The sequence below is a fragment of the Herpailurus yagouaroundi genome, unplaced genomic scaffold (assembly GCF_014898765.1).
Source record: "Herpailurus yagouaroundi ecotype Mexico unplaced genomic scaffold, PumYag 28, whole genome shotgun sequence".
In the NCBI taxonomy this organism is placed as follows: domain Eukaryota; kingdom Metazoa; phylum Chordata; class Mammalia; order Carnivora; family Felidae; genus Herpailurus; species Herpailurus yagouaroundi.
Genome location: NW_024412376.1, coordinates 4,519,916 through 4,540,013, shown reverse-complemented (window position 1 = coordinate 4,540,013; position 20,098 = coordinate 4,519,916). Strand labels below are relative to the sequence as shown.

Sequence of the window (20,098 nt, the reverse complement as noted above, 5' to 3'; positions counted from 1 at the left end):
TAAAGACAAAAGCTGAGAAAATTGGCCACCACAAGGTACAAACAAAAAGAAATATAAAAGGAAGTTTTTTCAGAGGGAAAAAAATGACCCACATGGAAGAGTTGAAAAGCCCTTGATAACTGCAAATGGATGGGTAAATGTAAATATTTATATTAAAAATCTTTAAAATTTCATTATATATTCAAGGCAATATAACAATGATCTATTATCAGATTTACGACATATATAAATAAAGTATAAAGGTACAAATGATGGAAAGACATTAATGAAATTATACTGCAAAGATTTTTACATTTTGAAGTTTAGAAAGAACAAATACACTTATATATATTCATCAATGTCCACCAAATATTTTTTAAATGTTTTGTACCATCTACTATCCATATGCTATGGATACTTAAATTTAAATTAAATAAAGTAAAATAAAATGGAAATTTAGGTTCCTCGTTGCACTATCTATATGTCAGGTGCTCTATAACCACACAGTCAGTGGAGATGCAGACCATTTCTGAAAGGGGAGGAAGCTCTTTGAAACACACTCATCTGGATACTAACTTCCTTTACTCCAAAACCCATTATCAATACTTCCTCCTGGTGATAATGGTGATGGTTTACAATATGGAGGAGTATATCCAACATCACAGTGACAATGAAGCAAATTATTGCAAACCTGAAACCAAAACCGAATAAAAAATAAGGTCATTTTATGTACAACATAAAAATTAAATGCATTGTTCTGTTAGTCAATGTAAATTATTAAAGTATTGTAATTTGTATATTTATTTTAATGTGGCAAATATTTTTAAAATAAAATATAACAAATTCCCATGCATTAACCTTTTAAATGTCATTAAGATTTTCTTTTGTTTCGTATGTTTTCAAATAAAAGATAACCTTCTTGATAAAACTGAAATGCGTTATTCCAAAAAGGCACCAAATTATGAACCAAAAAATTATACTAATCATCAGTGAAATGTAAATCAAAACCACAATGAGATATAACCTCACAACAGTCAGAATGGCTAGTATCAAAACAATAATAAATAAATAATAAAGAAAGAAAGAAAGAAAGAAAGAAAGAAAGAAAGAAAAAAACAAGTGTTGGTGAGAATGTGGAGAAAAGGGAACCATTGTGCACTGTTGGTGAGAATGTAAATTAGTGCAGCCACTGTCAAAAACAGTATGGAGTTTCCCCCAAAATTAAAAATAGAACTATCATACAATCCAGTAATTCTACTACTGAGTATTCACCCAATGAAAACAAAATCACTAATTAGTATATTGCACTCTTTTGGTTATTGCAGCATTATTTACACTAGCAAAGATATGGAAGCAACCTAAATGGCTATCAGTAGACGAATGGATAAATATGCAGTATATCTAAACAATGGAGTGTTACACAGCCATAAAAAAGAAGAGATCTTCCCATTTGTGACAAGTTGGATGGACCTAGAAGATATTGTGCTAACTGAAATAAGTCAGACTAAGAAAGACAAATACCATATGATTTCATTCCTATGTGGAATCTAAAAAAAATAAATGAATAAACAAAAAAGCAGGATTAAATCTGTAAATACAGAGAACTGGTGGTTGCCATAAAGGGGAACAGGTGGGGGTAATGGGCAAAATGTGTAAAGAGGAGTGGGAGATATAGGCTTCCAGTTATAGAATGAACAAGTCATGGGGCTAATAGGTACAGCAGAGGGAATATATTCAATGATACTGTAATAGCAAATGATAGCTACATTTGTGGCGAGCATATCATAATACAGAGTTGTTGAATCACTATATTCTACACCTGAAACTAATGTAACATTGTTTGTCAACATATTTCAATTAAAAAATTATAAAATAGAAGTTAATATTTATTTTGAATTGTGCTAGGTTTAAAAATAGTGGTTATAAAAACAAACTTTTCCAAAACATGGGGAAAAAAACAAAAGGAGAAGCTTCCTTAATGAGACACAGATACCTAAATGTATTTTGTTAGAAATAGGAAGGTTAGAAAATACCTATACATGTAATTGAAAGAAGGGTCAGAAGCAGTAGGTTCATAGAAAAAATTAATAAGAAATTAAATTAAAATTAAATAAGAAAGGATAGAAATAGAAAAGAAACTGTTAATAATAGGACATGTGGGGCGCCTGGGTGGCGCAGTCGGTTAGGCGTCTGACTTCAGCCAGGTCACGATCTCGCGGTCCGTGAGTTCGAGCCCCGCGTCGGGCTCTGGGCTGATGGCTCAGAGCCTGGAGCCTGTTTCCGATTCTGTGTCTCCCTCTCTCTCTGCCCCTCCCCCGTTTATGCTCTGTCTCTCTCTGTCCCAAAAATAAATAAACGTTGAAAAAATAAAAATAAAAAAAAATAATAGGACATGTAAGTGATTTGGGAGAAATTTTTGATATAAGACACGCAGGCAGGTCACTTTATTCCTGGATTATTATATAAAATGTGAAGCATCAATATGGCAGGAGACACTAGCCACAAAATTAAAGCCAAATTTATGTTCAAAAAAACAAACTACAAAATTTCTATTCCCTAGTAGATAATTTCACAGTGGATGAACAAATTAAAATGCAAATGGAAAATACGACTATACATACATGCTTAAAAACCGTATCATTAGGTAAATACAAATTAACAATGGATTTAGCATGTTAAAAGTGATTTACAAAAACTGAGATGCTAGTCTGGCCAGAATTTGAGGAAATGCATATTTTTATACCTGATAGGAGAGAGCAAAAATTGGTATGATATGCGTTAAACACAATATACTATTTATAAAAATTTAAATAGTACATCAATGTGGCCAATAATATTTCATTAAAAATTTAACAAGAAGTCAGATGAATGTGCAAAGGTTACTGTACCCGATGTCCATTGTCCCACTACTTATAATAGTTAAGTTAAAATTTAACATCCAAAAGTCCATCAGTGAAGGACTTTTCAAATATAGTATGGAGGACATACAGGGAAATAAATTGAAGTCACTAAAGGATGAAAGAGATCTGAATAGACAAGAAACTCTGCTCTCACAAAAATATTAGATCATAATATTTTGATATAAATATATTGTGTGTCTAAATATATATCAGTACACATACACTCAACCATAAGCATATTTACATGTATGTATAAATATGTATGAATAATCCTTAATAAATTCATTTCCTAAGTATCATAATCTTGATATAAATTATAATAGATTACACTTCATATTGCATTTCTGTACAAAGTTCAAAGCTCATGAGGCCTAAAACAATAGCACATAAATCATGTACATATGTATAAATAATGGAATACAATTTCCTTATTTAACTGAAAGTTTTCAACATAATTTCTATGTCAAATAATTCTGAACCATATTATCTTGGAAAATATTATTGACGTGAACTAAAATAACTATATGTAGAAATGAAATAACCATTACATACCCCATGTCCACTGCAATTTGTAACTGAGTCACAATTTATTCTCTTTGAGTATGAATCCTTAGGAGTGCACCGTCCCCCGTCACAAAACTAAAATGTTAAAACAGCCAACAACAAAAATTTTAAATGTAAAGCCATGAATCGAGCGATTGTACTTTGTACAAAAATTTAATGCACAATATACTTTATATTTATCCTTCATATACTATATATTTATATTATTATATTATATTATATATATTATATTATATATTATTATACATGTATGTTTATATATCATAAATAACATGATTTGGAATTTCATGAGATCTACTCATTCTAAAAGAAGAACTTGGGAGTCCAAATGGTATGCTATTACTTTACCACATATAAAATTTAGAGAATGAGATACTATTTTTTTCCCATGAGTACAGCTGTGAGCTTATTGATACGAATTATTATAAGAATAAAAATAGCCACCTTGTAACTGACCATTTTTAATAAGCTAGGATCTGTCTTTGTACTTTCTATATATTTTTATAATATACACTAATACACACTCAAAGGAAATATTTTTATCCACATTTTAGATTTGATGAGAATAAATCTACTCTTCTAAGTTCAAGCACAAATTATTGACAAATGCAATATTCAGTGCAAGAACTACTTTCGTCACAGAGCGACATATTGATCAATGCTAAATAGCAGTGTTCCTGTCATTTTTATATTTTTTCCAACTTTAATGATACTGTCTCTTATCTTTCAAATTAGCAGTGTGACCTAGAGCAAGTAATTTAATCCCTCCATATCTCTGTTTATCCATCTTTGAATTTGGAACAGCAATTATACCCAAATTTTATAAAAGTGTAGGTTATAAGGATGAAATAATTTGTTAGACATAAAGGAATAAAAGTAGTATCTGGTACATAGTAAATGATCACTAAACACAGAAAGTATTTTAATTATTGTTTATTTGACCTGATTTTTATGTAAGCTCTATGTTAATATTGCTTTACCCAAATTTCAATTTAATTTGAATATCTTTAGGGAAGTCTGTAAAAATTTCTGTTGGCTTTTCTCAGGTTATCTGATAGAATATATATTATATGATGAATAGTCTTAAAAATCATTATTTCCTATCACCATTAACCAATCATCATCATAAAGGAAAGAATATCAGCTTGTTCAGTAACTGGAAGTGCTCTGATGAAGCCAGCAAGAATAACAAAAATTTTGGACAAACCAGCATTACCTGTGCACAAAATCATTTTCATTCTAGGCTCCTTAAACATTGTCATTGAGGCAATAATAACTAGTCATATTTCCCTGGGCTGTCTTTAGGGGAAAAATAAGCTGGAAAAGTTAAGACCTATGCTTCTAATATAATTTCCTGCAGGTAAAAGGGTCAATTTGCAGCTGGCTCTTTTGTAATGACAGCAAAAGCAAGAGACATTACAAAAGTAGTTAGGCCTGGGCAGTGGTTGGGATATGTTTTGAATATAAGCTAATATACAGGATTCCTTCCTTGAACAAGATACACGGTGTCCCAGAAGCAGTCATACCATGTTTCAAAGAAAAAAAAAAGCAACACATAAAAACAACATAAGTAAATACATATTTCCTAAAGAGAAATGTGAATTACATGTAAGCATATTTTTGTATAGTCCCAGGTATGAGTAAGATAAAAGGAGTTAATTTTATTCATTTATTCATTGATTACCTTATCTAATTTTGGACAAATGCCCCAAACATACTTCTTTTCAAGTTTGAAATGAATGTGTTGAGATATGTTCATCTTCCCTGGCCTACGTACGTGAACTAGAATAATTTCCCCTGTTCTAAGTCTTATAAATTAAAAAATTAAAAAGCTTTCTATCATATCCAATATTAAGCAAATTTGCATTGCTGGAATATGCCTATCTCCATGCAGTATACTCTTCACCCACTATATAACAGTATTAAATGTATGAGTGTTTTATTTATACCTTCATTATGATTAATAAGGAGATATATTTTTCTTCCTGTTAATAAAAAAATAAGAAATAAAATCTCCCCTCTCTCCCTCCTTCTCTTGCTATCTATCAAGATAATTTTTACAGGGGCACCTGGATGGCTTAATCAGTTAAGCATCCGACTTTTGGTTTCAGCTCAGGTCATGCATCTCACAGCTTCATGGGTTCGAGCCCCTGTTTGGCTCTCTGCTGACAGGGAGAGGCCTGGCTGGGATTCTCTCTCTCTGCCCCTCTCCCACTCATGCTGTCTCTGTCTCTCTCAAAATAAATAAATAAACTTCAAAAAGAAGATAATTTTTACAAAGGACCCACCTTTAGTGAGGGAAAAGTAAAGAAATCTTTCCTTTCCAACCACTCTGAAATCAACTAAACAAGAGAGAATTACACATGAAAATACAGTATAACTTTGATGAATTTTTAAAATAACCACAGGAAAATTCCAGTTTAAATTCACAGATACGGCACTCAAAATAGCTCCCCTTTTCCTAATTAATGCAAATAAAGGATCATCAGAAAGAGGCAATTGGAAGATAAAAGATTTAAGAACTTCCTGGGATTTTGAAATAAAATGAAGTCCACTAATGGATAAAATGAGGCGAGGAAGCAACATCATCAAATACAATGGTAAAAGAGAGAGCCTGGTTGATCAACTTCGAATGCTCTGGAGGAGCTGCAGCCTGAGTAAGAAGGAAAAGCAGAGGAAGAAGAGCCAAAAAGGCAGGTAGGGAAGGGTGGCTAAAATGCAGAATTTTCAATGGAAGTCTGTCCACAAAACTACAGAAGTAGTTAGCTCTCATATTCACTACTCATCTCTCCTTTCTCTCAATTACAAAATGCAGTCAACACAACACTTTTATCCCAAGGGAGATTATTTCAAAAGGTATTTTGTTTCCAAAAGCAACTGAATTAATGGTCACTGTAGAATTTCGACGTTTCAAGTGGTCTGTCCTCTGGAAGAGTTCCTATCCAATTAAACTACTGGAAGTATAGGGTGTCTGGATGGCTCAGTCGGGTAAGCATCTGACTCTTGATTTTGGCTCAGGTCATGATTTCAGCTCAGATCACGATCTCACAGTTTGTGAGTTTGAGCCCTGCATCAGGCTCTGTGCTATGTCAGCATGGAGCCTCCTTGGAATTCTCTCTCCCTCTCTCTCTGTCGCTACCCCACTCATGCTCTCTCTCTCTCTCTCTCAAAATAAAGATATAAATGTAAAAATTTTTTAAATAAAAAAATAAACTACTGGAAGTATCATGGCCTAAAAGCCAGTTTCTGAAATGAAGGCTGTCATGTGACAAAGCCTTGTCACATGGAAAAGGCTGCCGATTCGTTTTTTGTTTTTTGTTTTTGTTTTTGTTTTTGAGTTAAAAATGGTGTGGGAGTAAAAAGTCATGCCAGCTTCTACTGAACCAAGTAGGAAAAATCAGTCTTCCTTCTGCCCTACCCTTCCCTTCCCTTCCCCTCCCTTCCCCTCGCATTGCCTCCCTTCCCCTCCCCCTCCTTCCTCATTCCTTTCTTTGTTTTCCCTCCATGGGGACATTAGCCAGTTGGGCATAGGCTTATGATCAGACTTCCCAGGCAAAGAATCACTGCTGGAGAGATGAGTGAATTGATCTGTAAAGCTTAAAAGCTTTACATACAAGCTGGTTGGAACAAACTAGCATAGCAATCTTCTGTGGTATTTGCATGTCTTATTCCTATACTGTTTTATTTCAATTGTTATCATTGTAATTGTATTTTTTCCTGTACATGTAATTTCACTATCACTACTTTTAAGATTCTTTTTCTTGGTCTTTGTCAGTTTGATTATGCTACATCCTACTGTGGATCTCACTGGCTTCATCCTACATGATGTTGTTTCAATTTTTTGCATCTGTGTGTTTACACCTTTTGCCAAATTTGGAAGCATTCCAAGCATTACTCCCTGAAATACTTTTCCATCCTTAAAATCTTTCTCTTATTCTCCTAGGATCTTAGAATGGCTTTTATCATGACAAAAAGCAATAGAAAATGTTTGCAAAGATGTAGAGAAAATGGAACCCTGGTGCATTATTGGTGGAAATGTAAACCATTGCAGCCACTATGGAAAATATTATGGATGTTGTTACAAAAATTAAAAATAGAAACATCACATGATCCAGCAATTCCACTTCTGAGTATTTATCAAAGTAAATTAAAACATGTAACTCAAAAATATATGTGTACCTTCATGTTCACTGCGGCATTATTTAGATTAGCTAAGATATGTAAGCAATCTAAATGTTCACTGATGAATGAATGGATAAAGGAAATGTAGCAAATATACACAAAGGAATATTATTCATCCATAAAAAGGAATTAAATCTTGCCATTTGTGCCAACTTGAACGGAACTTGAGAACATTAGCTGATTGATATAAGTCAGAGAAAGACAAATACTGTGTGACCTTATGTGTATGTGTAATTTAAACAACAAAAACAACAAAACCCAAGGTCTTTGATGCAAGGAATGGATTGGTGGCTGCCAATGGTGAGAGTTGGGGAAAGTGGGTAAAATGGGTAAACAGGGTCAAAAATTACAAACAGGGTCAAAATTACAGTTTGTAAATAAATAAGTCATGGAGGTTACAATACTATGGTGACTGCAATTAATAACACTGTATTGCATATTTGAAACTTGCTAATAGAGTAAGTCTTGAAAGTTCTCATCATGAAAAAAAATTCATAACTATGTACAGTAATGGATGTTAACCAGATTTCTTTTGGTGGTCATTTCACAATATGTATAAATATTGAACCACTATGTTGTACATCTGAAACTAAGTTAATGTTATATTTCAATTATATGTCAATTAAAAATAGTAACAAATAATTTTTAAAAACCAATAAAAATGTCTAATAATATATTTTGACATTATACACATTTCTAAATCACTTTCCGGATAGTATATGCTAATTTATACTTGTTTTAGGATGATAAGTTATGCTTCCCATCATCAGTTATTATTTTCAACTCCTAACTGATTAGAAAAAACAATAACTGGATGTTCACTTACTTTATTTACTTCAAGCTAGAAGCACACCGAATCTCACTGTTCAAAAGTTTTTACAGTGTTCAATCTCCAGTTACACCACTTCCCTTCCCAAAGGTTGTGATGAGGCTAAAAGTTCCAGCCCTCTAATCTCTTGGTCTTATTGGTGATCAGCTCCATCATACAGCTATCTAGAGACCCCATCCTGTCACTTCATTAGCATAAATTCAGTTTGATTGGAAGAAGCTCTTTATGATTAACAAAAAGCATTCATTATCACTAGGGAAATTCCAAGGGGTTTAGGAGCTCTTGTACCAGAAAATCAGGGAAAAAGACCAAATTATTTTTGTGTATTATACCACCTTTATGCCATTAGAATGATTTTTCCAATCAATTAATGATTAAATTAGCTGATAAATTTATGTACTTAATCTCTCACATTTATAGTAAACATTTTTTCAGTTTGTCTTAAGTGATCTTTAAAGGGATGACATGTTACTTTATAAGGTAGTCAGCACCAGTGTGTTCATTTGTAATTATTTTATTATTTTTATGTAAGAATAAGTTTTCTAATTTTGACATAAATTTAATATTCATTTCCATTTTCCTCAATTTTTCATTTCTTAAAATATTTCATCTCAATGTTAAGTATCTAAATTTCAACATGAGATACTTGAGTAATGTTTTACCTTAGTTAACGAATATTTCAATGGTACAAAGGACACACACAAATCATTTATTGTTTCTTAAGCTGTTTAAGAAAAATAAAAACAAAGCTTGAGACCCATTTTATTATTATGTCTTGTGAGAGGGCCAAATTTTTAATAAGTATTATGCTTTTGGAAGAAGAATTAGGGAAGTTGGCTAATGAGCAAATACCTGTTTTACTTTCATTACAACCAATCAATTATTCTTGTCAATTATAGCAGTACTAAATACTTTGCTTTTTTTGATTTCTTTGTTTTTCTTATTATTCAGGTTCTTTTAACCTACTTTTTGGTGTATTATTTGATTCTTTTTTGTTATTTATATAAATTTTTGCAGACCAGATCCTGGCCTAATGAAGAGGCTAATATTCTGCAGTGTGAGAAAATAAGTTCTAATATCTATAGCAAAATTCATAATAAACAAAATGATAGTGAAGCAAGTGCTCCTTTGACCAATAGAAATCCTAAACTTTAAATCTTAAGATCATTATGTAGGAACCAAAATTTGTAATATTAATTATAAAAAAAATGTTAAGGTCTTTGTCTCTCTCATGTGTGTGCACATGTGCACTCACACACACACACACACACGCACATAGACATCCACACACCGTATATATAATCAAGTCAAATTTTTATTTACCATATTTGGACCACACATAGTGCCATTCGCTGTATACGTAATATCATCTGTTACATGTGCTGTTGGTATTCTTAAATATGCGGAGATACACACATGGCCTTCCATGTAAGTATATTGAACATCAAATTTTTTAAATGGTATTACTTCTAAACGTGTCCAATGACAAACTATCTTTCCACAAAGGATATCCCTGGCAATATAAGGAAGAAACAATTATCCATATGTCACTTAAGGACAAAAAATATTAGGGAAATAATAGTTCAAATATGAGGGTAATTGAAAATGTTACTGGATCATAGCACCAAGCTATTCAGAATATAAACAATCTTAAGAAGTGCAACATAAATATTTATCTGTATATAATACATTCACCTCTCATTTGCATTAAGCAACTCTTTGCAGTACAAACACACAAACAAAATTGGAAAATTTATAATTTTCTAAATACACACTTAAAATTACAATACTTTCGTCCACAGTTTCCAAAATCATCTTCCTGAAGATTCACTTCTTGTGTACATAGAGAAGTAGAACCCTTTGCAACTGAAAATATAAATAAAGTTCCAATTACTCATCTTTAAAACATTAAAAGCTAAAACTGTGGTAAATTAATATAGAGACATCTAGACAACAGCAATGCCCAGTGTCAGGTACTATAAATTTTTGGTATCATCTACTGGCTACACAAGAAGAACCATTAAAAACTCCCACTAGAGAATAGGAAAATTGCTATCATACTGAAGCAATGACTAAGAAATCAAACCATCATTACTCTCTTATCTATAATTCTAATATTCTACTCATTTTCTATCAATTACCTGAAATTTGACTAATATCTTATTCTTTTTATCCTATAATTATTAGATCTATCTACCTGTTGGCATAGTTCAAAGTTGTTTTGATTTGTAATTTTATTTTCAAATTTGAATTTACACAAACAATACCTTTTATCATGGTTACAGGGTGGATTACTGACTTTAGAAAAATATAGTTTGAAAATGAACCACTGAGGAGCCTACACAGGAAAGACAAATCCCATGATATCTGGTTTTGAAAGCAAGAGGGCCAAATTTTGTGAATTCTTACAACCAGCAAGACTTAAAACCCAGAATTTTATTTTATTTTATTTTATTTTATTTTATTTTATTTTATTTTATTTTTTCAAACATATATATATATATATTTTATTTTCAATATATGCAATTTATTGTCAAATTGGTTTGCATACAACATCCAGTGCTCATCCCAAAAGGTGCCCTCCTCAATACTCATCACCCACTCTCCCCTCCTTCCCACCCCCCATCAACCCTCAGTTTGTTCTCAGTTTTTAAGAGTCTCTTATGCTTTGGCTCTCTCCCACTCTAACCTCTTTTTTTTCCCCCTTCCCCTCCCCCATGGGTTTCTGTTAAGTTTCTCAGGATCCACATAAGAGTGAAAACATATGGTATCTGTCTTTCTCTGTATGGCTTATTTCACTTAGCATCACACTCTCCAGTTCCATACACGTTGCTACAATGGGCCATATTTCATTCTTTCTCATTGCCACGTAGTACTCCATTGTGTATATAAACCACAATTTCTTTATCCATTCATCAGTTGATGGACATTTCGGCTCTTTCCACAATTTGGCTATTGTTGAGAGTGCTGCTATAAACATTGGGGTACAAGCGCCCCTATGCATCAGCACTCCTGTATCCCTTGTAAAGCCCAGAATTTTAAAACTCAGTGGCTAGGCTCTGGTTGAACCCAGAGGGCATTAGGAAGCTGAGTACCTAGTATTGGACAGCAGGACAAACAGCCAGCAGAGATACAACAGGGAAGCAGCAGTCTGAAAACTGCCAGGGACAGACAGGAGGGAGAGTGATCTATTCATCTTAGAGCATGGTCTGGGAAGGCAAGGATCATGGGGAAATGCCTCCAGGAACAAAGGAGCTAGACGTTGCCATTTTCCTCCCCCAGCCCCCACCATAAACACAGGGCCACCTGCAGGAAACAGCAATGGTGCCACCATTTGCTACCTAAGCCCAAACCTCCTGTGCTTCAGTGGATCAGCCCTTCCCAGTCATGCTTGCCTCAGTCCCAGTGCTGTGGGCCCCCTCCTCCAGAAGACCAGTGAAAACTCCAACAACACCTAGTCAACTGACCCACATGTTTTGTGGGACCTCAGTTCCTGTAGTGTTGGTAGTAGCAGGTCTCTTTTTCAAGCAGACCGGCACACACCATGTTAAAATGTGCTGCACCCAGCCATGGATCAAACATTGCCCACAACAACAACAAAAAAAGATCCTCTGCAGACAACTGTACTGAAGGAAGAAAGAAGCAGGGCATAGGTATCACACGTAGGAGACATTCCCTGAAGCATCAGGTCCTGGGCAACAGGGGACACTGTACTGCAAGGTACTAAAGGACTACTTCTTCATAAGGCCATTACCTTCAATAGCAATATACATAGTTGACTTACCTAACACAGAGAACCAAACACAGGGTTAGACAAAATGAGGAGACAAAGGAATGTGTCCTAAGTGAAAGAAATGTGTCCTAACCAAAAGACCAAACCACAGCAAAAGACCTAACCAAAACAGAAATAAGTAACATGCCTGATAGAGAATTTAAAGTAATAATCATAGAGATACTCTCCGCACTTGATAAAAGAGTAGAGAATATCAGTGAAACTCTTAATAAGGAGATAAAAAAGAACCAATCAGAGATGAAGAACAAAATAAATGAAATTAAAAATATACCCGATAGAATAAGTAGCAGGCTAGATGAAACAAAGGAAAGAATTCATAGCCTGCAAAATGGAGTACAGGAAAGTAATCACGCTGAACAAATGGGAGTAAAAATAATTATGCAAATTGAGAATACTCTTAGGGAACTTAGTGACTACATCAAGTATAAAACATTCACATCCTGGAAGGAGAGAGAGAAACGGGAGCAGAAAATTTATTTGAAGAAATAATAGCTGAAAATAATTGACAGTAATACAATAGTAGAGAAATTTAATACCTTACTTACATCAATGGACAGATCATCCAACCAGGAATAAAACAAGGAAACAGTGGCTTTGGCACTGAATAACACACAGGACCAGGTGGATTTAATGGATATATTCAGAACAATTCATACTAAAACAGCAGAATACATATTCTTTTCAAGTGCACATAGGACATTCTCCCCAATATGTCATACATTAGCCCACAAAACAAGCCTCAAGGAATACAAGAAGATAAAAGTCAGACCCTGCATCTTCTCTGACTACAATGCTATGAAACTAGAAGTCAACCACAAGAAAAAAATCTGGAAAGGCCACAAATACATGGAAGCTAAATAACATGTTACTAAACAATGAATGGGTCAACCAAGAAATCAAAAAGCATACGGAAAGAAATGAAAATGAAAACACAACCCTCTCTGGGATGCAGAAAAATCAATTCTAAGAGGAAAGTTTATAGCAATACAAGGCTACCTCAAGAAGCAAGAAAAACCTCAAACAGCCTACCTTGCACCAAAAGAGATAGAAAAAGAATAACAAACAAAACCCCAAACCAGCATAAAGAAGGAAATAATAAAATTAGAGCAGAAATAAATTATATAGAAACTAAAACACAAAAACGAAAACAAACAAACAAAAAAAACAATAAAACAGATCAATAAAACCAGGAGCTGATTCTTTGAAAACATCAATAGAATTTATAAAACCCTAGCCAGACTCATCAAAAAATAGAGAGGAGCCCCCCCACCCCGCTCCCACCAAAAGATCAGAAATGAAAGAAGAGAAATGAAGGAGGAGAAATAATAATGAAAACAGAAAGGATTGCAAGAGAATATTATGAAAAGTTATATCCCAACAAATTGGACAACCAGAAGGAATGGATAAATTCTTAGAAACATATAACCTACCAAAACTGAAGCAGGAAGAAACAGAATATTTGAACAGATCTATTACCAGCAATGAAATTGAATCAGTATAAAAAAACAAAAACAAAACAAAACAAACAAACAAAAATCTCCCAACAAACAAAAGTTGAGGACCAAATGGCTTCACAGAAGAATACTACCAAACATGTAAAGAAAAGTAATACCTATTCTTTACAAACTATTCCAAAAAATAGAAAGAAGGAAAACTTCCCAATTCATTCTATGAGACCAACATCACCCTGATACTAAAACCAGATAAAGACACCACAAAAAAAGAGAATTACAGGACAATATCTCAGATGAACATAAGGCAAACATCCTCAACAAAATACCAGCAATCTGAATCCAACAATATTCTTTTTTTATTTTTAAAAAAAAATTTTTTAACGTTTATTTATTTTTGAGACAGAGAGACAGAGCATGAACGGGGGAGGGTCAGAGAGAGAGGGAGACACAGAATCTGAAACAGGCTCCAGGCTCTGAGTGGTCAGCACAGAGCCCCACACGGGGCTCGAACTCACCGACTGTGAGATAGTGACCTGAGCCGAAGCCGCTTAACGGACTGAGCCACCCAGGTGCCCCTGAATCCAATATATTAAAAAAAAGTCATTCACCAAAAATAAGTGGCATTTATTCCTGGGTACAAAGGTGGTTCACCATTCACAAATCAATCAATGTGATGAATCACATCAAGAAGAGAAGGGGTAAGAACCATATGATCGTTTCAAGATGCAGAAAAAGCATTTGGCAAAGTACAACACCCATTAATGGTAAAAATACTCAACAGTGCTGCCTTGGTGGCTCAGTCAGCTAGGCATCTGACTTTCGCTCAGGTCATGATCTCACAGTTTGTGAGTTTGAGTCCTGAATCAGGCTCTGTGCTGACAGCTCGGAGCCTGGAGTCTGCTTCAGATTCTGTGTCTCCTCTGACCTTCCCCTGCTCACGCTCTGTCTCTCTCTGTCTCAAAAATAAATAATAAACATTAAAAAACCACTCAACAATGTAGGTTTAGACTATATAAAAGTCCTAGCCACAACAATCAGAAAAAAAACAAAAAGAAATAAATGGTATCTAAATTGATAGGGAAGATGCAAAATTTTCACTATTTGCAGATGACATTATACTATATATAGATACTATATATAGATAACTCAGAAGATTCCACCAAAAAACTACTAGAACTGATAAATGAATTCAGTAAAGTCACAGGATACAAAACTATACACAGAGACCTATTGCTTTCTTATACACTAATAATCAAGAGGCAGAAAGAGAAATTAAGAAAACAACCCACTTATAATTGAACCAAAAACAATAAAATATCTAAGAATAAACTTAATCAAATAAGTGAAAGACCTGGTACCCTGAAAACTATCAAACGCTGATGAAACAGATTCAGGATGACACAAAGAAATGGAATCCCATGTTTATGGGTTGGAAAAATAAATATTGTTAAGCTGTCTATACTACTCAAAGCAATCTGCAAACTTATTTCAATCTGTATGAAAACACCAACATTTTCCACAGAACTAGATCAAACAATCCTAAAATTTGTATGGAAACACTAAAGACATCCAATAACCAAAGCAATAAAACAAAAACAAAAACAAAACAAACAAAAAAACTAGAGGTGTCACAATTCCAGACTTCAAGTTATATTACAGAGCCAAGGTAATCAAACAGTATGATACTGGCACAAAAACAGACACATAGATCAATATAACAGAATAGAAAACCCAGAATGAGCCCACAACCAAATGGTTAATCTTTGACAAAGCAGGGAAGAGTATCCAATGGGGAAAGGACAGAGGACAGTCCCTTCAACAAATGGTGTTGGGAAAACTGCACAGCAACACACACGAAAGAAAAGAAAAGAAAAGAAAAGAAAAGAAAAGAAAAGAAAAGAAAAGAAAAGAAAAGAAAAGAAAGAAAAGAAAAGATAAGAAAAGAAAGGAAAGGAAAGGAAAGGAAAGGGAAAAGAAAATAAAAGAAAGGAAAGGAAAGGAAAGGAAAGGAAAGGAAAGGAAAGGAAAGGAAAGGAAAGAGGACCACTTCTGTACACCATACACAAAAATAAATTCAAAATGGATTAAAGACCTAAATGTGACACCTGAAACCATAAAAATCACTGAGGAGAACACAACCAGTAACCTCCTTGGCATTGGCCATCGCAACATTTTTGTATATATGTCTCCTGAGGCAAGGGAAATAAAAGCAAAAATAAACTATTGGGACTACATCAAAAACAAAACAAAGCAATACAAAACAAAACAAAACAAAACAAAACAAAACAAAACAAAAACAAAAAAACAAAAAAGCTTCTCCACAGTGAAGGAAACAATCAACAAAACTAAAAGGCAACCTGCTGAATGGGAGAAGATATCTGCAAACAACATATTCAATAAAGGGTTGGTACCCAAAATATATTTAAAAAACTGAGACAACACAATATCCAAAAAGAAAATAATCCAATTAAAAATGGGAAGAAGCTATGAACAGGCGTTTTTCCAAAGAAGACAACAGATGGTCAAAAAGACATAGGAAAAGGTGCTTATCATCACCACTCATCAGGGAAATGCAAATCAACACTACAATGAAATTATCACTTCACACCTGTCACAATGGCTAACATCAAAACCACAAGAAACAAGTGTTCATGAGGATGTGGAGAAAAAGGAAACTTCTTGCACTGTTGGTGGGAATGCAAACTCATATAGCCACTCTGAAAAAGTGTGGAGATTCCTCAAAAAGCTAAAAATAGAACAATCCTACAATCCAATAATCATACTACTAGGTCTTTACCCAAAAAGTACAAAAACATTAATTCAAAGAAATGCATGCACCTCTATGTTTATAGCAACACTATTTACAATAACCAAATAATGGAAGGAGCCTAAATGCCAATCAATAGATAAATGGATAAAGAAGAAGTGATATATATACAATGGAAGATTGTTCAGCCATAAAAAAAAAAAGAAAAGAATGAAATTTTGCCATTCACAATGACACGGATGGAGCTAGAGAGTATAATGCTAAGTGAAGTAAGTCAGTCAGAGAAAGACAAATATCATATGATGTCACTCATATGTGGAATTTAAGAAGCAAAACAAAGGAGCAAAGGAAAAAAAGAAGAGGGAGAGGGATACAAACCAAGAAACAGACTCTTAACCATAGAGAACAAACGAGAGTCAACCAGAGGAGGTGGTTGGGGGAATGGGTGAAATAGGTGATGGGGATTAAGGAGTACACTTACCATGATGAGTACTGAGTAATGTATGGAATTGTTAAATCACTATATTGTACACCTGAAACTAATATAACTCTGTGTGCTAACTATACTGGGAAAAATACAAAATAAAATAATAAAATTGAACTTCAGAAAAAAAGTATACTATTACATTTTCCAAATAACTCTGCACACTGTCTATCTGTATCTTGGCATATTCCTTGAAAGCAATAGGCAGTGTTATTATTGCATGGTTGTAAATCAGCAGATATCACATCAGGTACACAAAACTCAGATGTTCCATTGCAAAATTCTGGAAAATCACACAGATCTTGGCTTTGTCGACATATAGTTCCCTTTACAGAGAGCTGTGAGACAAAGAAAAAGAATTATTTTTGTAAAGTAATAAACCAAAACTGTAAAAAAATTATGTAAGAAAAGTGTAGATCTATCATTTCTATTATTACCACATTTTAACTACTTAAAGTCAAATTATGAATTTACTTGAAAACTCAAGATTAGAAAAAGCCCAAATGTCCATCAATGAATGAACAGGTTAACAAATTGTGGTATATTCATGCAATGGAATATTTTCAGCCATATAAAGGAGCACTGATACATAGGTTACAAGATGAATGAACATTCAACACTATGTTAAGTGAAGAAATCCATACACAAAAGGTCACATATTCTATGCTTCTAACTTATATAAAATATCCAGAATAGGTTACTCCAGACAGAACACAAATTGGTGGTTGCCAGGACTGAGGGGAAGGAAGAAAGGAGAGCAAGTGCTTAATGCTCCAGGAGTCTCCTGTTTGACTGAGGAACTTGTTTTGGAACTAGATAGAGGTGGCAGTTGCATAACACTGTGAATGTACTGAATATCACTAAATTGTTTCCCTGAAAATGGCAAATTTTATCGTACATGATTTTCACCTTAATTTTTTAAAAACTCTACCAAAAGTAAGAATTATTCCCTTTTTAAAGAACTTCCCTCTGGGATGTAGGGAAAGGGCAATGGGCTATGTGGAAAAACCTTATTGCTTAATCCTTCTGATTTGGAGACAAAGGACAAGATGAGAGCTCTGATGAAGGGAAGAGCAACAAGGTTTATTGCTAAATAGTGGAAACTCTACGCTTGTCTCCTTGAAGACAAGTGGCCAGTGACTTTAATTACTAGCACGAAGAGTGAAAAAGAACACACAGAGAACAAAGTAGAATGATATTAGGAGAGATTTCATTGATGGAGAACCTGCAAATCTGAAATCTGGCAATCAAGATCTCTAATTAATCAGCTTTTATGATTGTTGTTGACGTCTAAAGGTGACACAAAAAAGGCAAGATGCTACAATGAAGCAATCCCCAAAAGACAAATCTTACTCAGTCTCCTTCCAGGTGTGACTATAAAGGAAAACTCAATGGGAAACTTCCCAAGGAAAGTCAAGGATTCAATCCACTTCAGGATCCAGGTGTATCTACAAAGCTAACTTCAATATTAGACATGCTACATGTTGCTGACTATTCTACATGGACTCTTTTTCTGCTATTCTCACAATGAGATTTTTACTATTATTGTTGTCTGTTTATTCAAACACTGTACATGAACTGTGTTGGGTGGCTTATTTTTAATTTCGTCATAAGTTCTTCGGTCATGAGGATCTACATTCAGGTATGACCTCAGATATGACCAAAAGGAGTCATTAGCATCCAAATAATTTGAAATTGGTATTGAATAATTGGATGGATCTTCAGTAGAGATTGAAACAATACAGTGAAGGCAAACATAAGAAGGAAGGTTGAAAAAAAATCTAAGGATAGCTTCTGAATTCTGAAGTTCAACTGTGTATGAATCAGGTACCTAAAGTTACACACAGTATTTGAAAGTCGTGTAAAAAAATAAAATTAAAAAAAAAAAGTGAATAAACAAGGACAGAAAAAAAATCATGAAAGAATGTACCATAATATTTTGAAAGCTTACCAGACAAGTATTTTTATCACAGCACGGTCCAGTGCCACACTCTGCAGGTTCAATCAGAGTACAGTGTTCAGTATCACAGCATTTTTCAAATTTGCATGGCTAAAAGTAAATATAGTCAGGTTAAATAATAGGAATTTTCAATTAAAGAAATCATTCCATTTATTGTCAAAATATACTATAGCATATCTCTTAGTTAATTACAATCACAGTATGATTTTTACTTCTGTACTTATTTTTAACACCACTTCTTTTAAAGTTAATATATTTCCAGTATAGGAAAAAGAATGAAATTATTTATGGTTCCATGCTCAAGAAACTGAACTGTTAAAAATGTAATTCAATTTCTTTTTTTAGTGTTTATTTATTTGAGAGAAGGAGGAGGGGAGAGAGAGAGAGAGAGCAAGAGCGAGAGCGAGAGAGAGAGAGAGAGAGAGAGAGAGAATCCCAAGTGAGCTCCATGCTCAATGCAGAGCCTAATCCAAGGCTTGATCTCACAACCATGAGACCATGACCTGAGCTGAAATCAAGCTGTATACTTAATAACTGAGCCACCTAGGCATCCCAAATGCAATTTCTGTCAATCTTATTTGTGTTCATAAATATAACACTGTAAATCTAAAAGTACTTTGAGAGAGAGAGAGAGAGAGAGAGAGAGAGAGAGAGAGAGAGAGAATCTTAAGCAGGCTTCATGCTTAGTGTGAAGCCCAACATAGTGCTCAATCCCACAACCCTGAAATCATGACCTGAGTTGAAATCAAGAGTTGGATGCTCAACCCACAGAGCCACCCAGGCACAGCTAACAGGTTATTGTACTAAAGGATATTTCAATGAAAATTTTGTTATTATTTTTTAGCTCTAAGATTTTACATTAAAGATTAATTCTAGAAGTTATTAGGCTATAGAGTACAAAAATATTAAAGGCTGTGTACAACATACTCATTTTCTTCTTTGTATACACTTATCTTTTAAGTGCAAGAGTAATGCTTCACAAGACTGTTAGTAATATTTAAAAATTAGTACAGTGATAGGCAAAAATACTAAGTGTTTACATTTGTTTCAGTTTTGTTATTTTTATTACTAATGTGCTGAAAACTCTCTATATATACATCTTCTGGTTTATTTTATATTTCTGCATGTATATTTATGTTAAGGTATTCTTGTCTTTATTTCCTTTATTTGTATGCACTTTTACGTT

The 20,098-nt window shown here is 33.8% G+C and overlaps 1 protein-coding gene across 7 annotated transcripts in view; it reads right to left on the bottom strand.

Annotated features, from left to right (window-relative positions):
* Nucleotides 1-20,098, bottom strand: part of LOC121015688 (A disintegrin and metallopeptidase domain 3-like) — a 127,441-nt gene that overhangs the window by 13,227 nt on the left and 94,116 nt on the right. For all 7 annotated transcript variants that reach the window (XM_040452964.1, XM_040452915.1, XM_040453192.1 and 4 more), the window contains 6 exons: nucleotides 18,904-19,002; nucleotides 17,095-17,290; nucleotides 10,230-10,320; nucleotides 9,778-9,967; nucleotides 3,432-3,518; nucleotides 556-670 (listed from right to left, as the gene is read on the bottom strand). In XM_040452964.1, the coding sequence (XP_040308898.1) occupies nucleotides 556-670; nucleotides 3,432-3,518; nucleotides 9,778-9,967; nucleotides 10,230-10,320; nucleotides 17,095-17,290; nucleotides 18,904-19,002 (778 nt within the window). The remainder of the gene's footprint in view (nucleotides 1-555; nucleotides 671-3,431; nucleotides 3,519-9,777; nucleotides 9,968-10,229; nucleotides 10,321-17,094; nucleotides 17,291-18,903; nucleotides 19,003-20,098) is intronic.